General features: G+C 36.9%; 1 protein-coding gene across 1 annotated transcript; it reads right to left on the bottom strand.

Moving 5' to 3' along the window:
• LOC139143502 (malignant fibrous histiocytoma-amplified sequence 1 homolog) lies at positions 1-8,266 on the bottom strand. The gene is made up of 3 exons (XM_070713891.1): positions 8,151-8,266; positions 3,335-4,520; positions 1-2,025 (listed from the first exon to the last, which is right to left on the bottom strand). Exons 2-3 carry the CDS (start codon positions 4,494-4,496, stop codon positions 1,652-1,654), a joined length of 1,536 nt encoding a protein of 511 aa, XP_070569992.1. The 5' UTR covers positions 4,497-4,520; positions 8,151-8,266; the 3' UTR covers positions 1-1,651.
• Between the last annotated feature and the right edge of the window lie 7,378 nt (positions 8,267-15,644).

The raw sequence follows: 15,644 nt of genomic DNA, 5'->3' as shown, positions 1-15,644 counted from the left end.
GCCTTGTCGTTAGTTCTTGATGAATTTTATGAATTCATGGATATAAAATCCCCAAAGAAAGGATAGAAAATATCTGTAATGAATACAATTCACAAAAGGGCTAATACGTTGCAGATAACTATCGACTACAGATAAACATTTGCCGTGACTATACTCTGAGCTCTGAAATCACTACTTTACATCTACCCTACCGTTTGTAAAACCAGTTGAAATGAAAATGAGATTTGAAAGTTGTAGTCAATGTATAATGCATTCCCTAGATAACTCTAAGACTTCGATTTAGTTATGAACCCAAAAGTTATCCTGCTTAAAATAAAAACAAAAGTAAAAAATCGAACTTACAATTAAAATATAACTGTTATACCCCATATGGAAGCATTGGAGAACATTTCAATGAAGAAAAGGAAAGGAAAAAACCCAACCTAACCTAACAGAAAACAATGATTACGATTGTTTGGATGGTTGAATCTCACTCACACAGCCTGAAAAACATTTAAAAATTGAAAAAGGTCAATGTTGCATACATTACAACTCTATTTATAGTGTCTGTATACATAATATTAAAAAGGATGTTTTTCATGGTGTCGTTAATACATTTCATATAAAAGCCACATGACGTTACAAACAAAGTGATCGATTTATGAACCAATATTAAACCAGCGCGGACAAGCCGCTTTATCACGTCCTGATATTGGTAACACTGGTACTACAGCGTGTTGATAATGCGGCAAGTTGACAAGACAAATAATTTTGGAAGATCAGACAGTATTTTTGCAAGATCGTAAATATGTCGACGATGCCATTGTCTGTGATCCTCTGCAAATTTAAAAAATACAGGTACGCCACATCGCTCTGTAGCCAACATCCATTATAATGCAAATTATATTCACTTTCTCCTTCTTAGCTATGCAAAGATGATATGCACAAATTCTCCGTACTAATTCACTCATGTCTTTCAATCGTTCCTTAATTGGTAATAAAAGGGTACAAACGCAGAAACTTGTTCATGTCAAAGCTTACACTTAGATATTTATCAAAAACAATATCGTAAAAATCTATGGCATAGACGTAAAGTACGACTGTTTACAATGATTTTGGGTGCTCTCTACTATAACAGCGTAATTGATTGGTTTTGTAATTGATATGAATTGAAAACCAAGTACCGATACTACACTACATACGTTACATACTTTGTACGAAAACACAGATAATATATGTGATAAACGCAAACGTAGTTGTCTGTCATCTTGTGACCTACCATGTACACTAGTCGACGTCTTTCAGGTTAAACAGTCTGAGACATAGAGAATACGATTCAGAAACGACAACTCATCTATCATTTTACTTTTAAGATCTAGATCAAATTTCGTATTTTAAATTCATTCTCTTGGTTTTACTTAAAATATACTTTCTTGGTCATGATGATCTTCGTGAGGATTTGGTCAACTTCTTGTCCATTTTCTAACTTAATGGGCCTTTTTAAACACGATATCTCGTACCATTGTGAGCATGTCTAAAAGGTGTTCCTCGCTTGTATGTTTTTTCAGTATTTCAGTAAGCGTTTGAATGTACACGCTTCCTTCTTTTGGATGCCGGTAGCAGATGGCGTTTGGTTGGGAAGCATATGCGAAGAGAAAGTCTGTTTGATTCGCTATTTCATCCTTAGCGCTCTGTGGCTTTCACTTTCCATATTGGGTCTAGAGGCGTCTTTACGATATTGCGTTGGATGTTCTATGTCCCCTCTGCATGCTTGAATGAAGAACATTTTAGGTTTTCTCTCAAGGGAGGGACACTTACTGCCGACGAACATATCACGGACATCTTCCATCTTCACATTCTTGTGGTCACTTGTACAGACTCCGTTCTCATTCCCATGTGACATAATGAAACAAACGAAGGAGTCATGGTCTTTATGGTCGTAATCACGATAGTGCTCCAGTTTAGACATAAAATCTTCATACTTCAGGTCACAATGGACGTCCACTTTGTAGTTGAGGTTATTGGAAAACACATCCTTTACATATTCTGTAAGTATAAGGTAGATGTCATTGAGTCGTAGCTTCTCAGTTACTTGGCGTTTTGGTCGACTAATGTTTCTATGTATTGTCCGAATGTGTGTATTGAAGTAAAAGTAACGTTTCTCTCAAGTGCATCATATTGCAAGTATTGTCTGTGCTGTCTTCTTGCTTTAGCTCGACCAATAGCAATTACATCTCTCACACGCTGGCTGAACATCAGTTCAACGTGTTGCAAAGAACAAGAATTGTTACAGACTTATTTTTTGGCGTTTTAATATTGTTTTGTGATTTCGAAATCTGTATAAAGGTCAGTGAATGATACGACTGAACATCAAAGTCTGTGTAAAGGTTAATGAACGTTACAAATTTTCCTGCACATTGGATAAAACTTGCGTGTCGGGTACATTGAATGTATTTGCGTTATTGATACCTAATTACCAAGGTATAAAAAAATTTGCGTCAGTGACATCTAATGATCAAGCATGTAGACAGTGAATCTGCGTCTTTAGTACATAAATCCCAGACTTGTGACTGTACTGGGATGATTACATAAGGTAGAAATGGTGTAACAGATGCAGATCATGTAAAATTTGATATGATCGATGCCGAATGAGAGGAAGTTTAGTAATGTATTTTCCAATGAAAGAATATATCAGTCACTTTTAGCCAATCAAGGAATACTAATTCATTAGTGATTGGAGAGTTAACTAAATTAATCTACATACGATGCTACAATTTCTTTTAAATAGAGAAGATCACCAACTATCTTCAGCTGGGCATCTCTGATGTGTAAACTTTACACTTCGGCAATAAATCACCATCTATTGATATTAAACAACTTTGTGAGTCTCCACACTGTCCAATTTCCGACGCACCTCTCAGCAGTGAATAACCTCCCCAGACCGACGAAATGAGACTTAACAGTATCGCAATTTTGAAAACTGCTCACTCCACATGATCAGCTGATTCAACAATATACCGAGCATATTAAAGTTTTACTGGCCTTTGGGAGCAATATGCTTGACTGTCGAAAGGCAAAACAGTATCCTTGAAAGGTAAAGGACTATGCAAAAAATCTTTATGAATTTTTCGCCAATATGTGGATCTGAACTCTCATCAGCAACTCAGTATAGCCGATATTAGTGGGGACAACCCTTATAAATCATTCATGCTAATAGTAACACAATAAATGGCATGTTGAACGATAAAATTATTACAAACAGGTCTGTCGATCTATAGTGGGCGATTGTTAATATCTTGTTGTTGGGACGATTTATGGCAATTTTTCCCAATTTATATTAGTGTCAACAACATACCGACGTCTTTCTTAGCGCCACGTCTTGTCTTGTCTTCACTGCCAAAGTTCTCAAAGTTGAAAATGACGGCAAAGCCGTGCGGAGTACGGTCCATCGAGTAGTTAGGTGTGCGTTTGGATGAATCGAGTAAAAGATCTGTTCTCCAACTTGTATCCACGTTTGTCGCTTTTATGGGGATGTTTAACGGATCTTTCTTTATTGTAACGCGCGATCCAGCTAATGATTTTGGCAAGTTTTCGATATCGGTTCTTAGATCTGTCAGTTTTGCCATTCCACCAATGGAATCCGGAAGTGTTAACTCCTTGTTTCCAGTCACGTCAAGCTGTTCTAGATATTCTAAGTCCGATATTGTAGGTATGCTTTCTACGTCATTCTTAGCGATATTCAGGAGTCGTAAATTTTCCAACCTTTTAAAACTTCCCTCCGCCAACAAAAATTTGTATTTTTTATGAATTGTCTTTTTACTATCCTTTTTCCTTATTGTGCTCATGCCATTGCTATTCAAACACAAAATTTCCAAACTTGTCAGACTTTCTATCGTTTCAGAAAAACCTAATCTAGAATTGCAACCTATAATCAATACCTTTAAATTTTTAAGTTGGTCGAACTCTTCTGGTAGGGATGATAGTTTACAAGACTGTGCTCTGAAATCTTCTAAGCTCGGTAGATCGCATATTTCTCTCGGAAGAGCCTCACTGAAAGCATTGTGAGAGATATCGAATATTTTAAGTGATTTCAGTCTCCCTATTTCCTTCGGAACGTGACTGATAACATTGTGCGACAACGTCAGCTTTGTTAGCCGTTGCAATTCACAGAGTTTCGCGGGGAATTCGTTCAACGCATTGAAATCTGCAATGAAAGTGCGTAGGTTCACAAACTTTGCAATCTCGGCTGAGATATTTGGCAATTTATTGGAAGAAATATTGATTTCTGTAAGGCAGGAGGCATTAAAATCGCAAAGAGTCGACGGAAAGCCACAGAACCTGTTTCCACTCAGATTTACGTGACTTATATCGTACGAATTAAGTGAGGGTTGCAGGTTCTGTAACGAGCGGTGACTGAGATTCAATGAAAAGGGTCTCGTTTCGCCAATTGATGAAGTATGACTACAAGAGTGCTCAACATTCTCGAAATTTTCATTGTCGTCGGTGTTTTCTGCCATTCTCGAAATTACTAACTTTACTTCCTGTCAGAAAAAAAGGAAGAACAAAGTGAAAGAATGGTTGTAATTAATTAAGGTTCATTACAGTATTTATGTTGATATTTTATAATTACAAAAACATGCTTGCTCGTCGAAACAGATATTGACCTCGCAATCTCTTTCTATCACACCCATTTATTGTGGTGACGTCAAGTTTTTTTTTCTCACAAATATGATCGACGATGTAGCTCTTTCGGGGCAAATATCTACTAAAATTTAAGGATATGTCAGATATTCATAGAATAAGATGTAAGTTTTCCTCAGTCTTTAACAAAAAACCAGGTGAGAGGAGTCATTCTGAAAAAGTACTCATAAAATTGTTTCATTGCGCTAAATTTCAAGATAAACTGGCAAAAATATATTTTATTTGTGCCAGACACAACTCGTACAAAAATGCTTATTCATCAACTATTATTCTTGATGCATTTTGAAAACACACTATCGTTAATATATTTCTTTATATTTAAAAGAATGAAAAATACATATGGTTTATCAAAGTAGTGGGTTGTGTGGTCCAGTGAACAGTGCTAAACGGGAATTAAGTTGTGATGCACTTATTTACACATGGAAGACGCTATTTTTGTAACTTCAAACTATACTTTCATCAAGTTGTAGGAAACATGAACAGCTCATTTCGGAATTCTTCGTGAAGATTATTTTACAGCATTAGCGTTAATCTTGTACACATGCAACAGTTGACTCATGAATTTTACAACGGACTAAGCTTCGGTTGCTAAAATGCGAACTGACAATGCAATTACAAAGTATTGTGTACATTTACAAACTGAATGATTGGATTTAATTCGATAAGGTATAGGAATGGAACAAGAACGTTTACTTTGCGGACGAAACAACAGTGACGGAAAACACGTAAACGTTAAAAGTGGTGAAGTTATAAAAATGTCTGTACAAATTTCTGATAGCATACTCCTTATTATGTTATCACCTATTGTAATATCTTATTTCATGAAGTTTGGTCAATACCGAGTCGTATTCGCGTGATGCCATTCCATTCCACCTCAAAGAAGGGTTTATGATATACATTTAGAGCGAACAATTTCAATACTAGAAAGCATTTGCAAGCAAAAGCGAAGTTCCAGAGACCAGAGCAGCGGAAGAAACAAGAGAATGTGTGACAAAGATAGGTGCAGAATGAAAGAGTGCTTTGGATTTTAATATTTAGGGCTAATAGCAGTAAACACCATGATACAACTAAAAGCAAGGCAGTCCGGGGAATTACAGTACACAGATTACAAATGAATACATGTACGGTAAAAACACAACAGATACATCAGACGACATTCTCGCGAGCCAGTGCAATAATTTTCGCTCCGCTGACCTACCCAAAAATCAATCGCTTGACGGGTAGCGCTGAGTTGTTGCCATAAAGAGGCGCGTCATTTACGACAATGATCAGACGAGAGGAAACATCGGACCTCGGCCATTGAAATTGAGCCACATGCATTTTCATTTGATTAAAAGCACAGACTAAACAATTTTCATTGCTATGTCGCTGTTTTCACAAGATACTGACCATTTGATCTTGGAAAGTTGAGTTGCTTTTACGTGCAGCCAATGCATGCCGGTGCATGACAGACAGTACGTTCACTATGAATGCCTAGCTCTGCATGGCAGGGCTGTGTGGTACCGGCGTTAAACAGCCTCGCAGACTGATATAGGAAAAACCGCTGTTGGCTCCTCAGAAATACGGCGGGCAGTTTCTCCGCCAAAACAGCCGATTTTGAGTCAAAACTTTGCATTGATCATCGTTTTCGAGCACACCCACCTCGCCTAGGTACACGATGTGCCCAGCCGCGCTTGTAAACTTAGGGAAAGGCTACTTTTCTCTCTGTGTGCGAGCGAGGCGATCGATACGCCGCCATTTGTCTCATGAGCATTCGGGCGAAACAGTATAGCGCCACGTACGGCGAGTTTTTAGAGAAAAATAAAATCAAAAAGCAACAAAAAACAAAGCGAAAGAAAGCTAGAATTATTAATAACTGAACGCAATATGATAGTTGAGCAATGCCAAATAAAAAATGAATAAATAAACAAACAGAAATGCCCGTAAAACCCGTCCGAGCTGAGCGATGACGTCATAAGCGTTTCGCAATGCATTCTGGGTAATTAAGGTAAAATTTGTGTATAGTATGTTCTATGGTAGTAAAACCGGAAATAGAGAAAGAAAGAAAGAAAGAAAGAGGAAAGTGAGCAAAACTAACAGTTCCAGAGCTGGTCTCTGGAACTAATTAAGATGTCGACACAGGTTTTCATAATTTGAAGAAGGTTTATGTTTTAGCTTAATAGGGTGGTAGATGTAAAACATAGGCTGGAGTGTGTAAAATGAGCATTTTTAGTATTTTGAAACATAACGTCATCCCTTCGCGAAATTTATGAGGCCTGCCAAAACAAACGGATCGAAATACTCGCGCCAGCGTTTAATTTCAAGCTCGATCGAGTATGAACAGCAGAGAATAAAGCAAGCAGTTCTACAACATCTATGGATGCAAAGTGTATATAGTAGCCGCACCAGTGATTTATCATCTAAGAAGATATTTGTGAGCATATAGGGGAAAATTTGAATAGAGTACACTGTATAGCGTCGTAACTCGTCCATGTACATTTTGTTGCTGTACGAATAAAACCTTCAACTGTATTTACATCGCCTGCTCGTATCCTTTGGTTACTGGCTTGCCTAAATAGAAATAAACTTGCTTTAACACCCTAAACAAAAGTTTCATTTTCTTCGGAGTACCTTGCTGTAAAGACTAGATTAGCAGATTAATGGATAGGATTGGAAATCTATGTCTGCCCTGAGGGCAGCTCTGATATATTGCTGCCCTCGGGCAGATTAGTAGATATACACTTATGCAATGCTATAAGGATAGGAAATGTATGTCTGCCGTAAGGAAGCTCTGATATGTGGCTGCCGTCAGGGTAGGTTTGTAGATAGGATAAGAAATGTAATATCTGCCCTGGGGAAGCTCTGATAAACACTGTGCAATGCTGTAAGGATGGGAAATGTAAGTCTGCCCTGAGGGTAGCTCATCAGCTTATATATTGCTGCCCTCACGGCAGATTGGTATGCGCACTGGGACTATTTTCAAATAATTTGTGACGTCATTGAATTTTGTGCACATGCATATTTACTCCGCTCTACTGCCCTGAAGGCGGCGCTGCCCTCAGGTCATTTTTCAGTCGCAACTTATGCCGCCCGCAAGGTCACGCGTACGCCTAGCTGTGAGTTGTTCCGGTTACAGTGAAAATATAATTTGTATTTTAACATGTTAAAATACTGTTTCATAAAAGTACAGTCTAAACAATAGCAGAATGGCATAAAGGCAAAGCATGTATGATAAGATAGGGTAACAATCATTAAAGGAAATGAATCGTTACCTTAGGTCAACATTATTTAAATGACGCTCGAGAAGTAAGCTAAAAGAAGTTAGCTATAATATTGATCAGAATCGTGTAAATGCGGAAAGAGTGATCAACAAAACAACTTAACACATTCGAAGCATTGCCATCATGTAGAAAAAAGGAAAATTACAGAATTTGTCTCTGTAAGGTTGTAGAAACCAATAACAATTTCTTGCACGATGAAAATGTACTCACAGCTGGAATCTGATCAACCAAGTGGTGACGTGGATGCTTAACGTTGCAGTCACAGTCTCCTCAACAATCAACAAGTATGAGATGTGTCGCGTTCGGAGTTTGATGTAGTATGGATTATCGAGTCAAATCGGGTGTCCTTTTATTAAACGGTGTTTGTCATTGTTTATGCAACCTGTCGAAAAAAACAGGCGAGGGTTTTGTTCTAACAAGCATAAATCAACCATATTGTTTGCACACAGGATCCGGGCTATGCTTACGTTCATTGTAAATTTTGGGTGGATTCCAAATACATGGCGATACTAGATAAGACGAATGGAATTCAGACACGGAAAGACCTCGCATTCCAATGGCGTTATATAACATCTTATTTATCAAGGGTGGGTGCATTTTAGAATTATAATATCTCGTTTTTCGTCGACAAAACTGCCTAAAATTAAATTGTCCGGAGTGAAATACTGGATGCGTGTGTGTGTGTGATAAGCCTGTCTTTATTTTATCCTCTTATTACCCCTACAGTAACATTGTCGTAACATCATCCACAGTTACTAAAATAAAATGTTTTGGATAAATTCTGTGGTGAACAAACAGAACATGCACCTTTGAAGGTTTCTGAATTTCTGAATTCAGACGCCATAACTTTTAATTTTCTGTTGATAGAATATTTCTTGTTTGATATTGAGTTGCATGGAGAAAGACTTCAAGGATGGAGATGCGAAGACAGAACGTTCGGATGGAGATGTAAAGCTCAGTGAATATCGCGAAGTATACTTTAAAGAGAGAATTGTTTATACAGAAAAAAGTGTACAGTTGGGAATATCTAGTTCCACAGGGTATGCGAGCAGCAAAAATTTGCGGTTAAATTCTGTCGTCCATTCTAAATTTGTTAGTTTTTCTTTCTTTCTTTAATATTATGTCTTTCAATACTCTAACAATATGAGAAAGAATGAACTGTTTTGAAATTATAATATGACCAACACGCACTGTTAAAGCCATTTTTATCCCATATTTTTCGACAAGTAGATCGAGCGGTGCCGTGCTCGGCTGGTGTTCTATTACAATGTTATCGATTGTTGGCAAAAAGGTCACAAGGAAGTTCACTTTTTAAAACTCAAGCTCTTTTGTTATGTGCAGAAACTTTCCTCAACGAACCACATTTCATATTTTCTGCCTTGACATCCACTCACTAAAAGACATTAATCACAGACATATGTAGATCATTATGTCAAGAATCAAAAGCATAAATCATACCGGGGAATTATTGGATATCTAAAATATTTCAGAAAACTTGAGGACAAACTGAAAAAATAAACGCATGGTGATACCCTGTAACGAAAAAATTACGACAAAGCGCAAAAATTGTCAAATGCGAACGATATCAAAAACACGATAATGTCAGAGTCGTCATTTGAGTTCTTGGTTCTTGCCCTCTTCAAGCCAGACTCGTACAGCTGCACGATCATTCTCGACAGTCGTCAAATTATTTTGCTTCTACAAGAGTTTTCAGTTCACCTCGAATTTGATGACTCTCTGGGTGTGCTGTATATGGACGAGCCTGCCTATGTTTTTGGTGCCTGACAATAAACATGTGCTTCACTCCAGGGAAGAACAACGTAAGGTCGGCGTCCAATATATTAACAGGACCAACTAGACCATCTGCTCTGTAAAATTCCATGTGCCAAATCTCTTTGTATGCACCATACTAAACTGTAGATTCCTTCTGTACCTTCTCCAAGAAGCATGACTCAAAATAATTTTTCAGTTGTGTACGACTTGCTCGAATTACATTGGTACCAATAGGTAAAGAAACCGCTGCTCTGTAATCTGTAGTGGTAACCTTAAATGCAGGAACACTAACTTTAAATCTAGAAATTCCAAATGTAGCAAAGTAACTCCATCATATGGAACTGATTGAACTGTGGCACCCTCTATTAAAAAATACTGGATTGAAGAGGTTGTTTGTACAATTCTGGATGTTCATGTACAAAACTGCTCGTTACAGAAGTAATCTGTGAACCAGTGTCAATAAGCACCCTACAGACAACACCATTACAACTATAGACTCTGCATTAGCTGGACATATCAATTGGTGATGAGAACCATCAACAGTCTCTGCTTCAATATTCCCTTTTTCTTGGAGCATTTTGTAAGGTTTACCCGGTTTCATGTTACTGTCAGAATTCATAACAGGGCCATACCTCTCCTTACTGCCTCAGACGTGCCCTATCGTCAAGTCTTTGGTCGTTAAATGTGTTTTTGGGTACCAATTTTAGCAGTCTCATTTGGTCTGGCTGTACACACTCGGCTTTTATGGTCTTCCTTACCACAAGTATAGCAAAGAACTGGGAAACTAGGACGACTTTGAAAGTAGTTCTGATTGATATAGCAGCTGTGTTGCTTAGTTTAGCCGTCAAAACTTCAAATCTTTGTTCCAGATCATGCATTTTCTTGGCTTGTTCTTCCTGATTTGAAGCCATTTTCTTCATCAAAGCTGTACGCTCTGCAAACTGTGTAGAGGGGACATTATGTTTTTCAGTTTCTCCTTCACATTGCTGTTATCATCATTGACAACTTGTGGTTGGTGTTTTGGTGCCGTACTGAATATTTATATACATGGATATTAATATTTGGTGCCCTATTATTCTTTTCATTTTCAATTTGAGATTTCACTGCTTTGTGGCATTTCATGACAGTTATATTCAAAATGTATAAGAAAGACTATTATTATTATTATTATTATTATTATTATTATTATTATTATTATTATTATTATTGTTTGTTTCAGATATAATTATCCATATACAAAAACAGATAAATAAAAAGTAAATGACAGAAAAGGAGTTAAAAAATCCAATTACACAAGTTTTTCCATAATTTACTATATGTGAAAATGGAAAAATCCAGAACTGCTGAAACAATTTTACAGACAAATAAAAGTATAGAAACTGAGTGGCCAAAACCGAGTAAATAACAACCTTCATGACGTATACTGTAATCTAAGATGTGAAGTTATTGTTTTGACATGACATTCGGAATAATAAGTTATGGGAGTTTTTACTGGCTGGGGATGGGGGGGGGGGCGCAAAACATGCCATCTGAGTGCTCACAATGCTCTTCATTTGTTCACAAAATGAGATGAAATAGTACCAAAATTAAAATTGCGATCCATATATTGTAAAATGCTGATGTCCATTTGTATCATTGTAATGTAAGTTCGTCAATGTAGCTTTATAGTCCTATTGTATCTAAACGAGTATAGTAAATTAACACCTCCTCATATGTTAAAGATCAAGCATATTCTTGGCTCGCTCTTCCTGATTTTAAGCCATTTCTTTACTAAACCTGTGAGCTCTGCTATCTGTGTAGAGGGGACATCATTTGTTTCAGTTTTTCCTTCACATTACTGTTATAATAATTGACAAATTGTATTTCGGTGTTTGCTTTTTCGGCTAATAGGAAGGGTTTGCCCTCTGTTCACTGAGCAAACATTAAACTTGTGCCCTCGACTGACTGAAACTTAAACTTCATGTTTGCATGGGGTAAAGCCGGTTATAAACAACATCATCCTGCAGGCCTCTCATAAACTGATTTGTGAGATGATAGTCTCCGCCAGGAAGAAGAATCCCTCCATTCTGTTTCTTCTCCATATTACGTAAGATGGCTTCAAGTGATATCGCGTAAGAACTAGCTGATTCATTACATTTTGAATTCTTGTATGAAAATCTGCCATAGCATCTAGGAAACAACTGATGTCACCATATTCTGCCCTTTACTCATCAACAGCTCACTCTTGAGTTTGATCTACAGCAGGTATGTTAAGTATCATTCTGTTTTCTAGCCTCTCCACCTAAATTTCTAACAATAGTCATAAACTGTAAATGCGCAGGCATTTCTTCTGCATTAAGCAAATATTGGACATCTTTAATCCAATCTTCGAGCAAAATTTTACAGTCTGGGCCTCCCGTAAATGTAGGAACATTTTTAAGTTTATGTGAAGATTTCATGTTAAAACTTGACATATTTTGATATTGAGAGAATATTGAACAGGAATAAAGGTTGATATTCTGCTTGACTTTGAGCGGCAGGTTGGCTTACACCCAGGCTTGATGTTTCTGTAGCATTGTTTACATGCCCGCTGTACTAAAAGGAATTTTGCGTTGTTAAAAACTTTGATAACCTGGAATTTGTATAGTTTTAACCGTGCATTCAGCTGCTGCCATGTGTGCAAGAGGAAGAAGATTTGTTCCATATTCAGGAACAGAAAAATGCTGCTGTTTTGTTTGAACATATTGATAGTTTGACTGATAGTCAACATTACCACAAACCCCTAGAAAATACATGAGGATATTGCGTCGTATATGTTGGTATTGCACCAGAAGAATGTGTTTTTTTCAGGTAAAACAACACTATTCTGGGTGTCAACAACATACTCAGTAACAGGAGTATTCATTTGTTTGCCTTGTTGAAGTTATATTTTTCTCTACCTTGACAAATTGTTCAGGTGCGACACCAGTTGCTATGATTCAATACAACACACAAAAATATGTAAGATACAATAAAGTAATTGGCAATCTCTACAGTTCTGTCTTGTTGAAAACTTTGATAATATGGAATTTGTTTAGTTTTACCCATGCATTCACTTGTTGCCTTGTATTCAACAGGAGGAACATTTGTTCCATATTCAGGAACAGAAAATGCCGCTGTTTTGTTTGAACAGATTGATAGCTTGGCTGACAGTCAACATTACAATAACTCCCGTATATACATAAGAATATTGCGTTGTATATGTTGGTATTGCGCCAGAAGGATGTGTTTTTTCAGGTAAAACAGCACTAGTCTGGGTGTCAACAACAAACTTATAACACAGTAACAAGAGTATTCACTTGTTTGCCTTGTTCAAGGGAGTCTCTACCTTAACAAATTGTTCAGGTGTGACACCAGTTGCCATGGTTCAATACACACACAAAAATATATAAGACTCAATAAAGTAAGCGGTAACCTCTACAAAGGCTACAAGTTATATTAAATTTCAAACATATGTTGGGGATAAAAAAAAGAAAATACAATACAAGCCCCACTTTTTAATATGCAATGGCCAAATGTGGAACAGTACTTTTTTAGGTTAATTATTTGAAGACAAAATAACAAATTCGAAAATCATGCCGACACAAAAAATCCCTAAAGAACACCTAATGTAGAACTAAGGCCGCGTTCAAAAAAATGATGAGGAGGGGGATAGAGGAATTCAGGGGGGATTCGAAAATTTTGGGGTAGTCGACGGGGGACTTGAAAATTTTGCTCTGCCTATAGACGCCTGCAAATATTTTGACTACCAACATTTTGATGTCGTCCAATGGTTCTAATGTTCGTAATAATTAAACAAAATCTACAACCGTTTGTCGCATCTTATGTCTTTAATCTCGAAAAATCTAAAAATATATGAATGCCATTAAATTTTCGTAAACAAATTGGCCTTGTTATGGGGCACGAGCTGCAACCGTTGATAATTTGTCAATATTTCTATGCAATGTATTAAACACGGTTTCTTGGTGTCTCTCTACAGCATGCTGAAAAAAATATCCAGTTTGTCAACAAAGCCCATTAATATTTGTATAAATATTGGTGATAATTGAATAATACAAATGCACGGTACACGTAGGCTTTGTTGGCAAGCTGAATACTGGACAGCTCAACATGCTGTAGGGAGTAGAATAAGAACGCAATTGTAAAACCGAACAAATTATTGTCAAAAAAATAAACAACTACTGCCCTGCTACTACATACTGGCAGAGATTGTGATACATGTAGCTCTGACTCTGATGTAGTTTAAGAAGAGTTTCGGTCATAGGACACTCAATTGACAGTGAAACATACATCACTTGTACACAAGATCCAGCCAGAAACAACACATTGAAGACTAGGGAACTAACAGTTACCATGGATTTTTGAATTCTGGCATATGAGAACAATCAAATATTAGAGAAAAAAGATGGGGTCAACATACTTGATCGTATACAAATATACGATGAAAGTCAGTGTTTTCAAAAATCAATATATAAAACCATTCATTTCAAGTTCATGCAGTGAATGAAATTTTCACATCTCATTGTACAATAACACAATAGTAAAATTTTGAACAGTAAAGCCTCTAATTTAAATGGAAAAATGTGTGACTAAAGGGAATTGTTTATTTTTTATAAAATTTGCCATCATTACACCCAAAATTTCTGAGATTAAAACATTAATTTCATGGAATATTTTAATCTTCCAGTATTGTCAATTTTGTAAGACATTTATAAGTGGCATCTAACAAATCTTCAAATAACATGAAGTGGCATGTAACAAATCTTCTGCCCCATTGGATACCGATCAATGGTTACACTTGACAAAACTTGCTTCTTGCTTGCATCTGAAAAAAATGCGATCATTGGCTAGAAGAAAACTTGAATGCCACAGGCTCTTGTTCCCCATCGGCACAGCAAAAATTCGTTTGTTCCTCACAACCAGCTCAAAAAAATGCAGTTATAGCCAGCTACCACGATGCCAGACAGCTGGTACATGTCTTGTCAAACTAAACAAAAAATCGTACGCTAGAGTCAGCGGTGCGTAGGTGAACACCATCCAGAAGCAAGATGAGCTAACAGTATCCACAATCACGTCGGGTCACCATTTGTAGCTCGGTTTTCAATAAAGGTACTGCATTGACGGAATACGTATTCGTAGGTGGCTTGCATGCGATCAGAAAACACCCGAGTTCAGAAATTACGGAAATATCATCTTGGCTTCTTTCATTAAAACAATAAACTTGACAAAAATCCTACAACACACAAGATGGCAGGCTACGTTAATGGTTTGTCACATGGTTAGGAATTAACAAAACCTTTGTATCATAATTCAACTTATTGTCAGGATAGATAACATGTATGACACAATAGAGAAAAAGAATATTTTGAAGTGTCTCAAAAACATGTATTATTTGATCAAATATCTAAAGAAGACATTTTCTTGAAATTCAATACTCAACTCACTAGTACATCATATTCATAACGATTTATGCAAAAAATAAACACCACGAAACTGTAATTGCATAGAGCAAAAATCAATCACCTACAACACACAAGATGGCAGACTGGGTTAAAGGTCGTTATGTGAAATTTTATTTGCATATAATCAGATGGTGCCCCCACCATAGGTGAGACAGGTGAAAAAAATCTTTGTTTACACACACCACTTTTGCATAGATCGAAGTAGGCGCGGGTTACCTTGTCTGTCAAAATCTGTGCCACACTTTGCCATATGCAAACCGAGTGTATTTTAACTTCATCAACAAATTTTCATGTTCTATATCATGAGTGCCTGGTAGTAATCACCAGGGAAAACTCAAGAAAATATTGTACAAGACTATGAGTTATTCACAAATCGCATGTGATTAATGTAGACGAAATGAGATCTTCTGCACTTAATTTTGAAGTTCATTAACATGTTAGGGCTACGGGA

Source organism: Ptychodera flava, chromosome 11, assembly GCF_041260155.1.
Source record: "Ptychodera flava strain L36383 chromosome 11, AS_Pfla_20210202, whole genome shotgun sequence".
In the NCBI taxonomy this organism is placed as follows: domain Eukaryota; kingdom Metazoa; phylum Hemichordata; class Enteropneusta; family Ptychoderidae; genus Ptychodera; species Ptychodera flava.
The sequence above is the reverse complement of the archived record's forward strand: the minus strand, read 5'-3'. Positions and strand labels throughout refer to the sequence as shown.

What these genes read in the sequence shown, in the direction of transcription:
- LOC139143502 (XM_070713891.1), bottom strand. Translation starts at nt 4,496, where the DNA reads ATGGCAGAAAACACCGACGACAATGAAAATTTCGAGAATGTTGAGCAC. An exon ending in TGGCGCTAAGAAAGACGTCG is followed by an intron (nt 2,026 to 3,334) that starts GTATGTTGTTGA and finishes TTATACTTACAG; the next exon opens with AATATGTAAAGGATGTGTTT.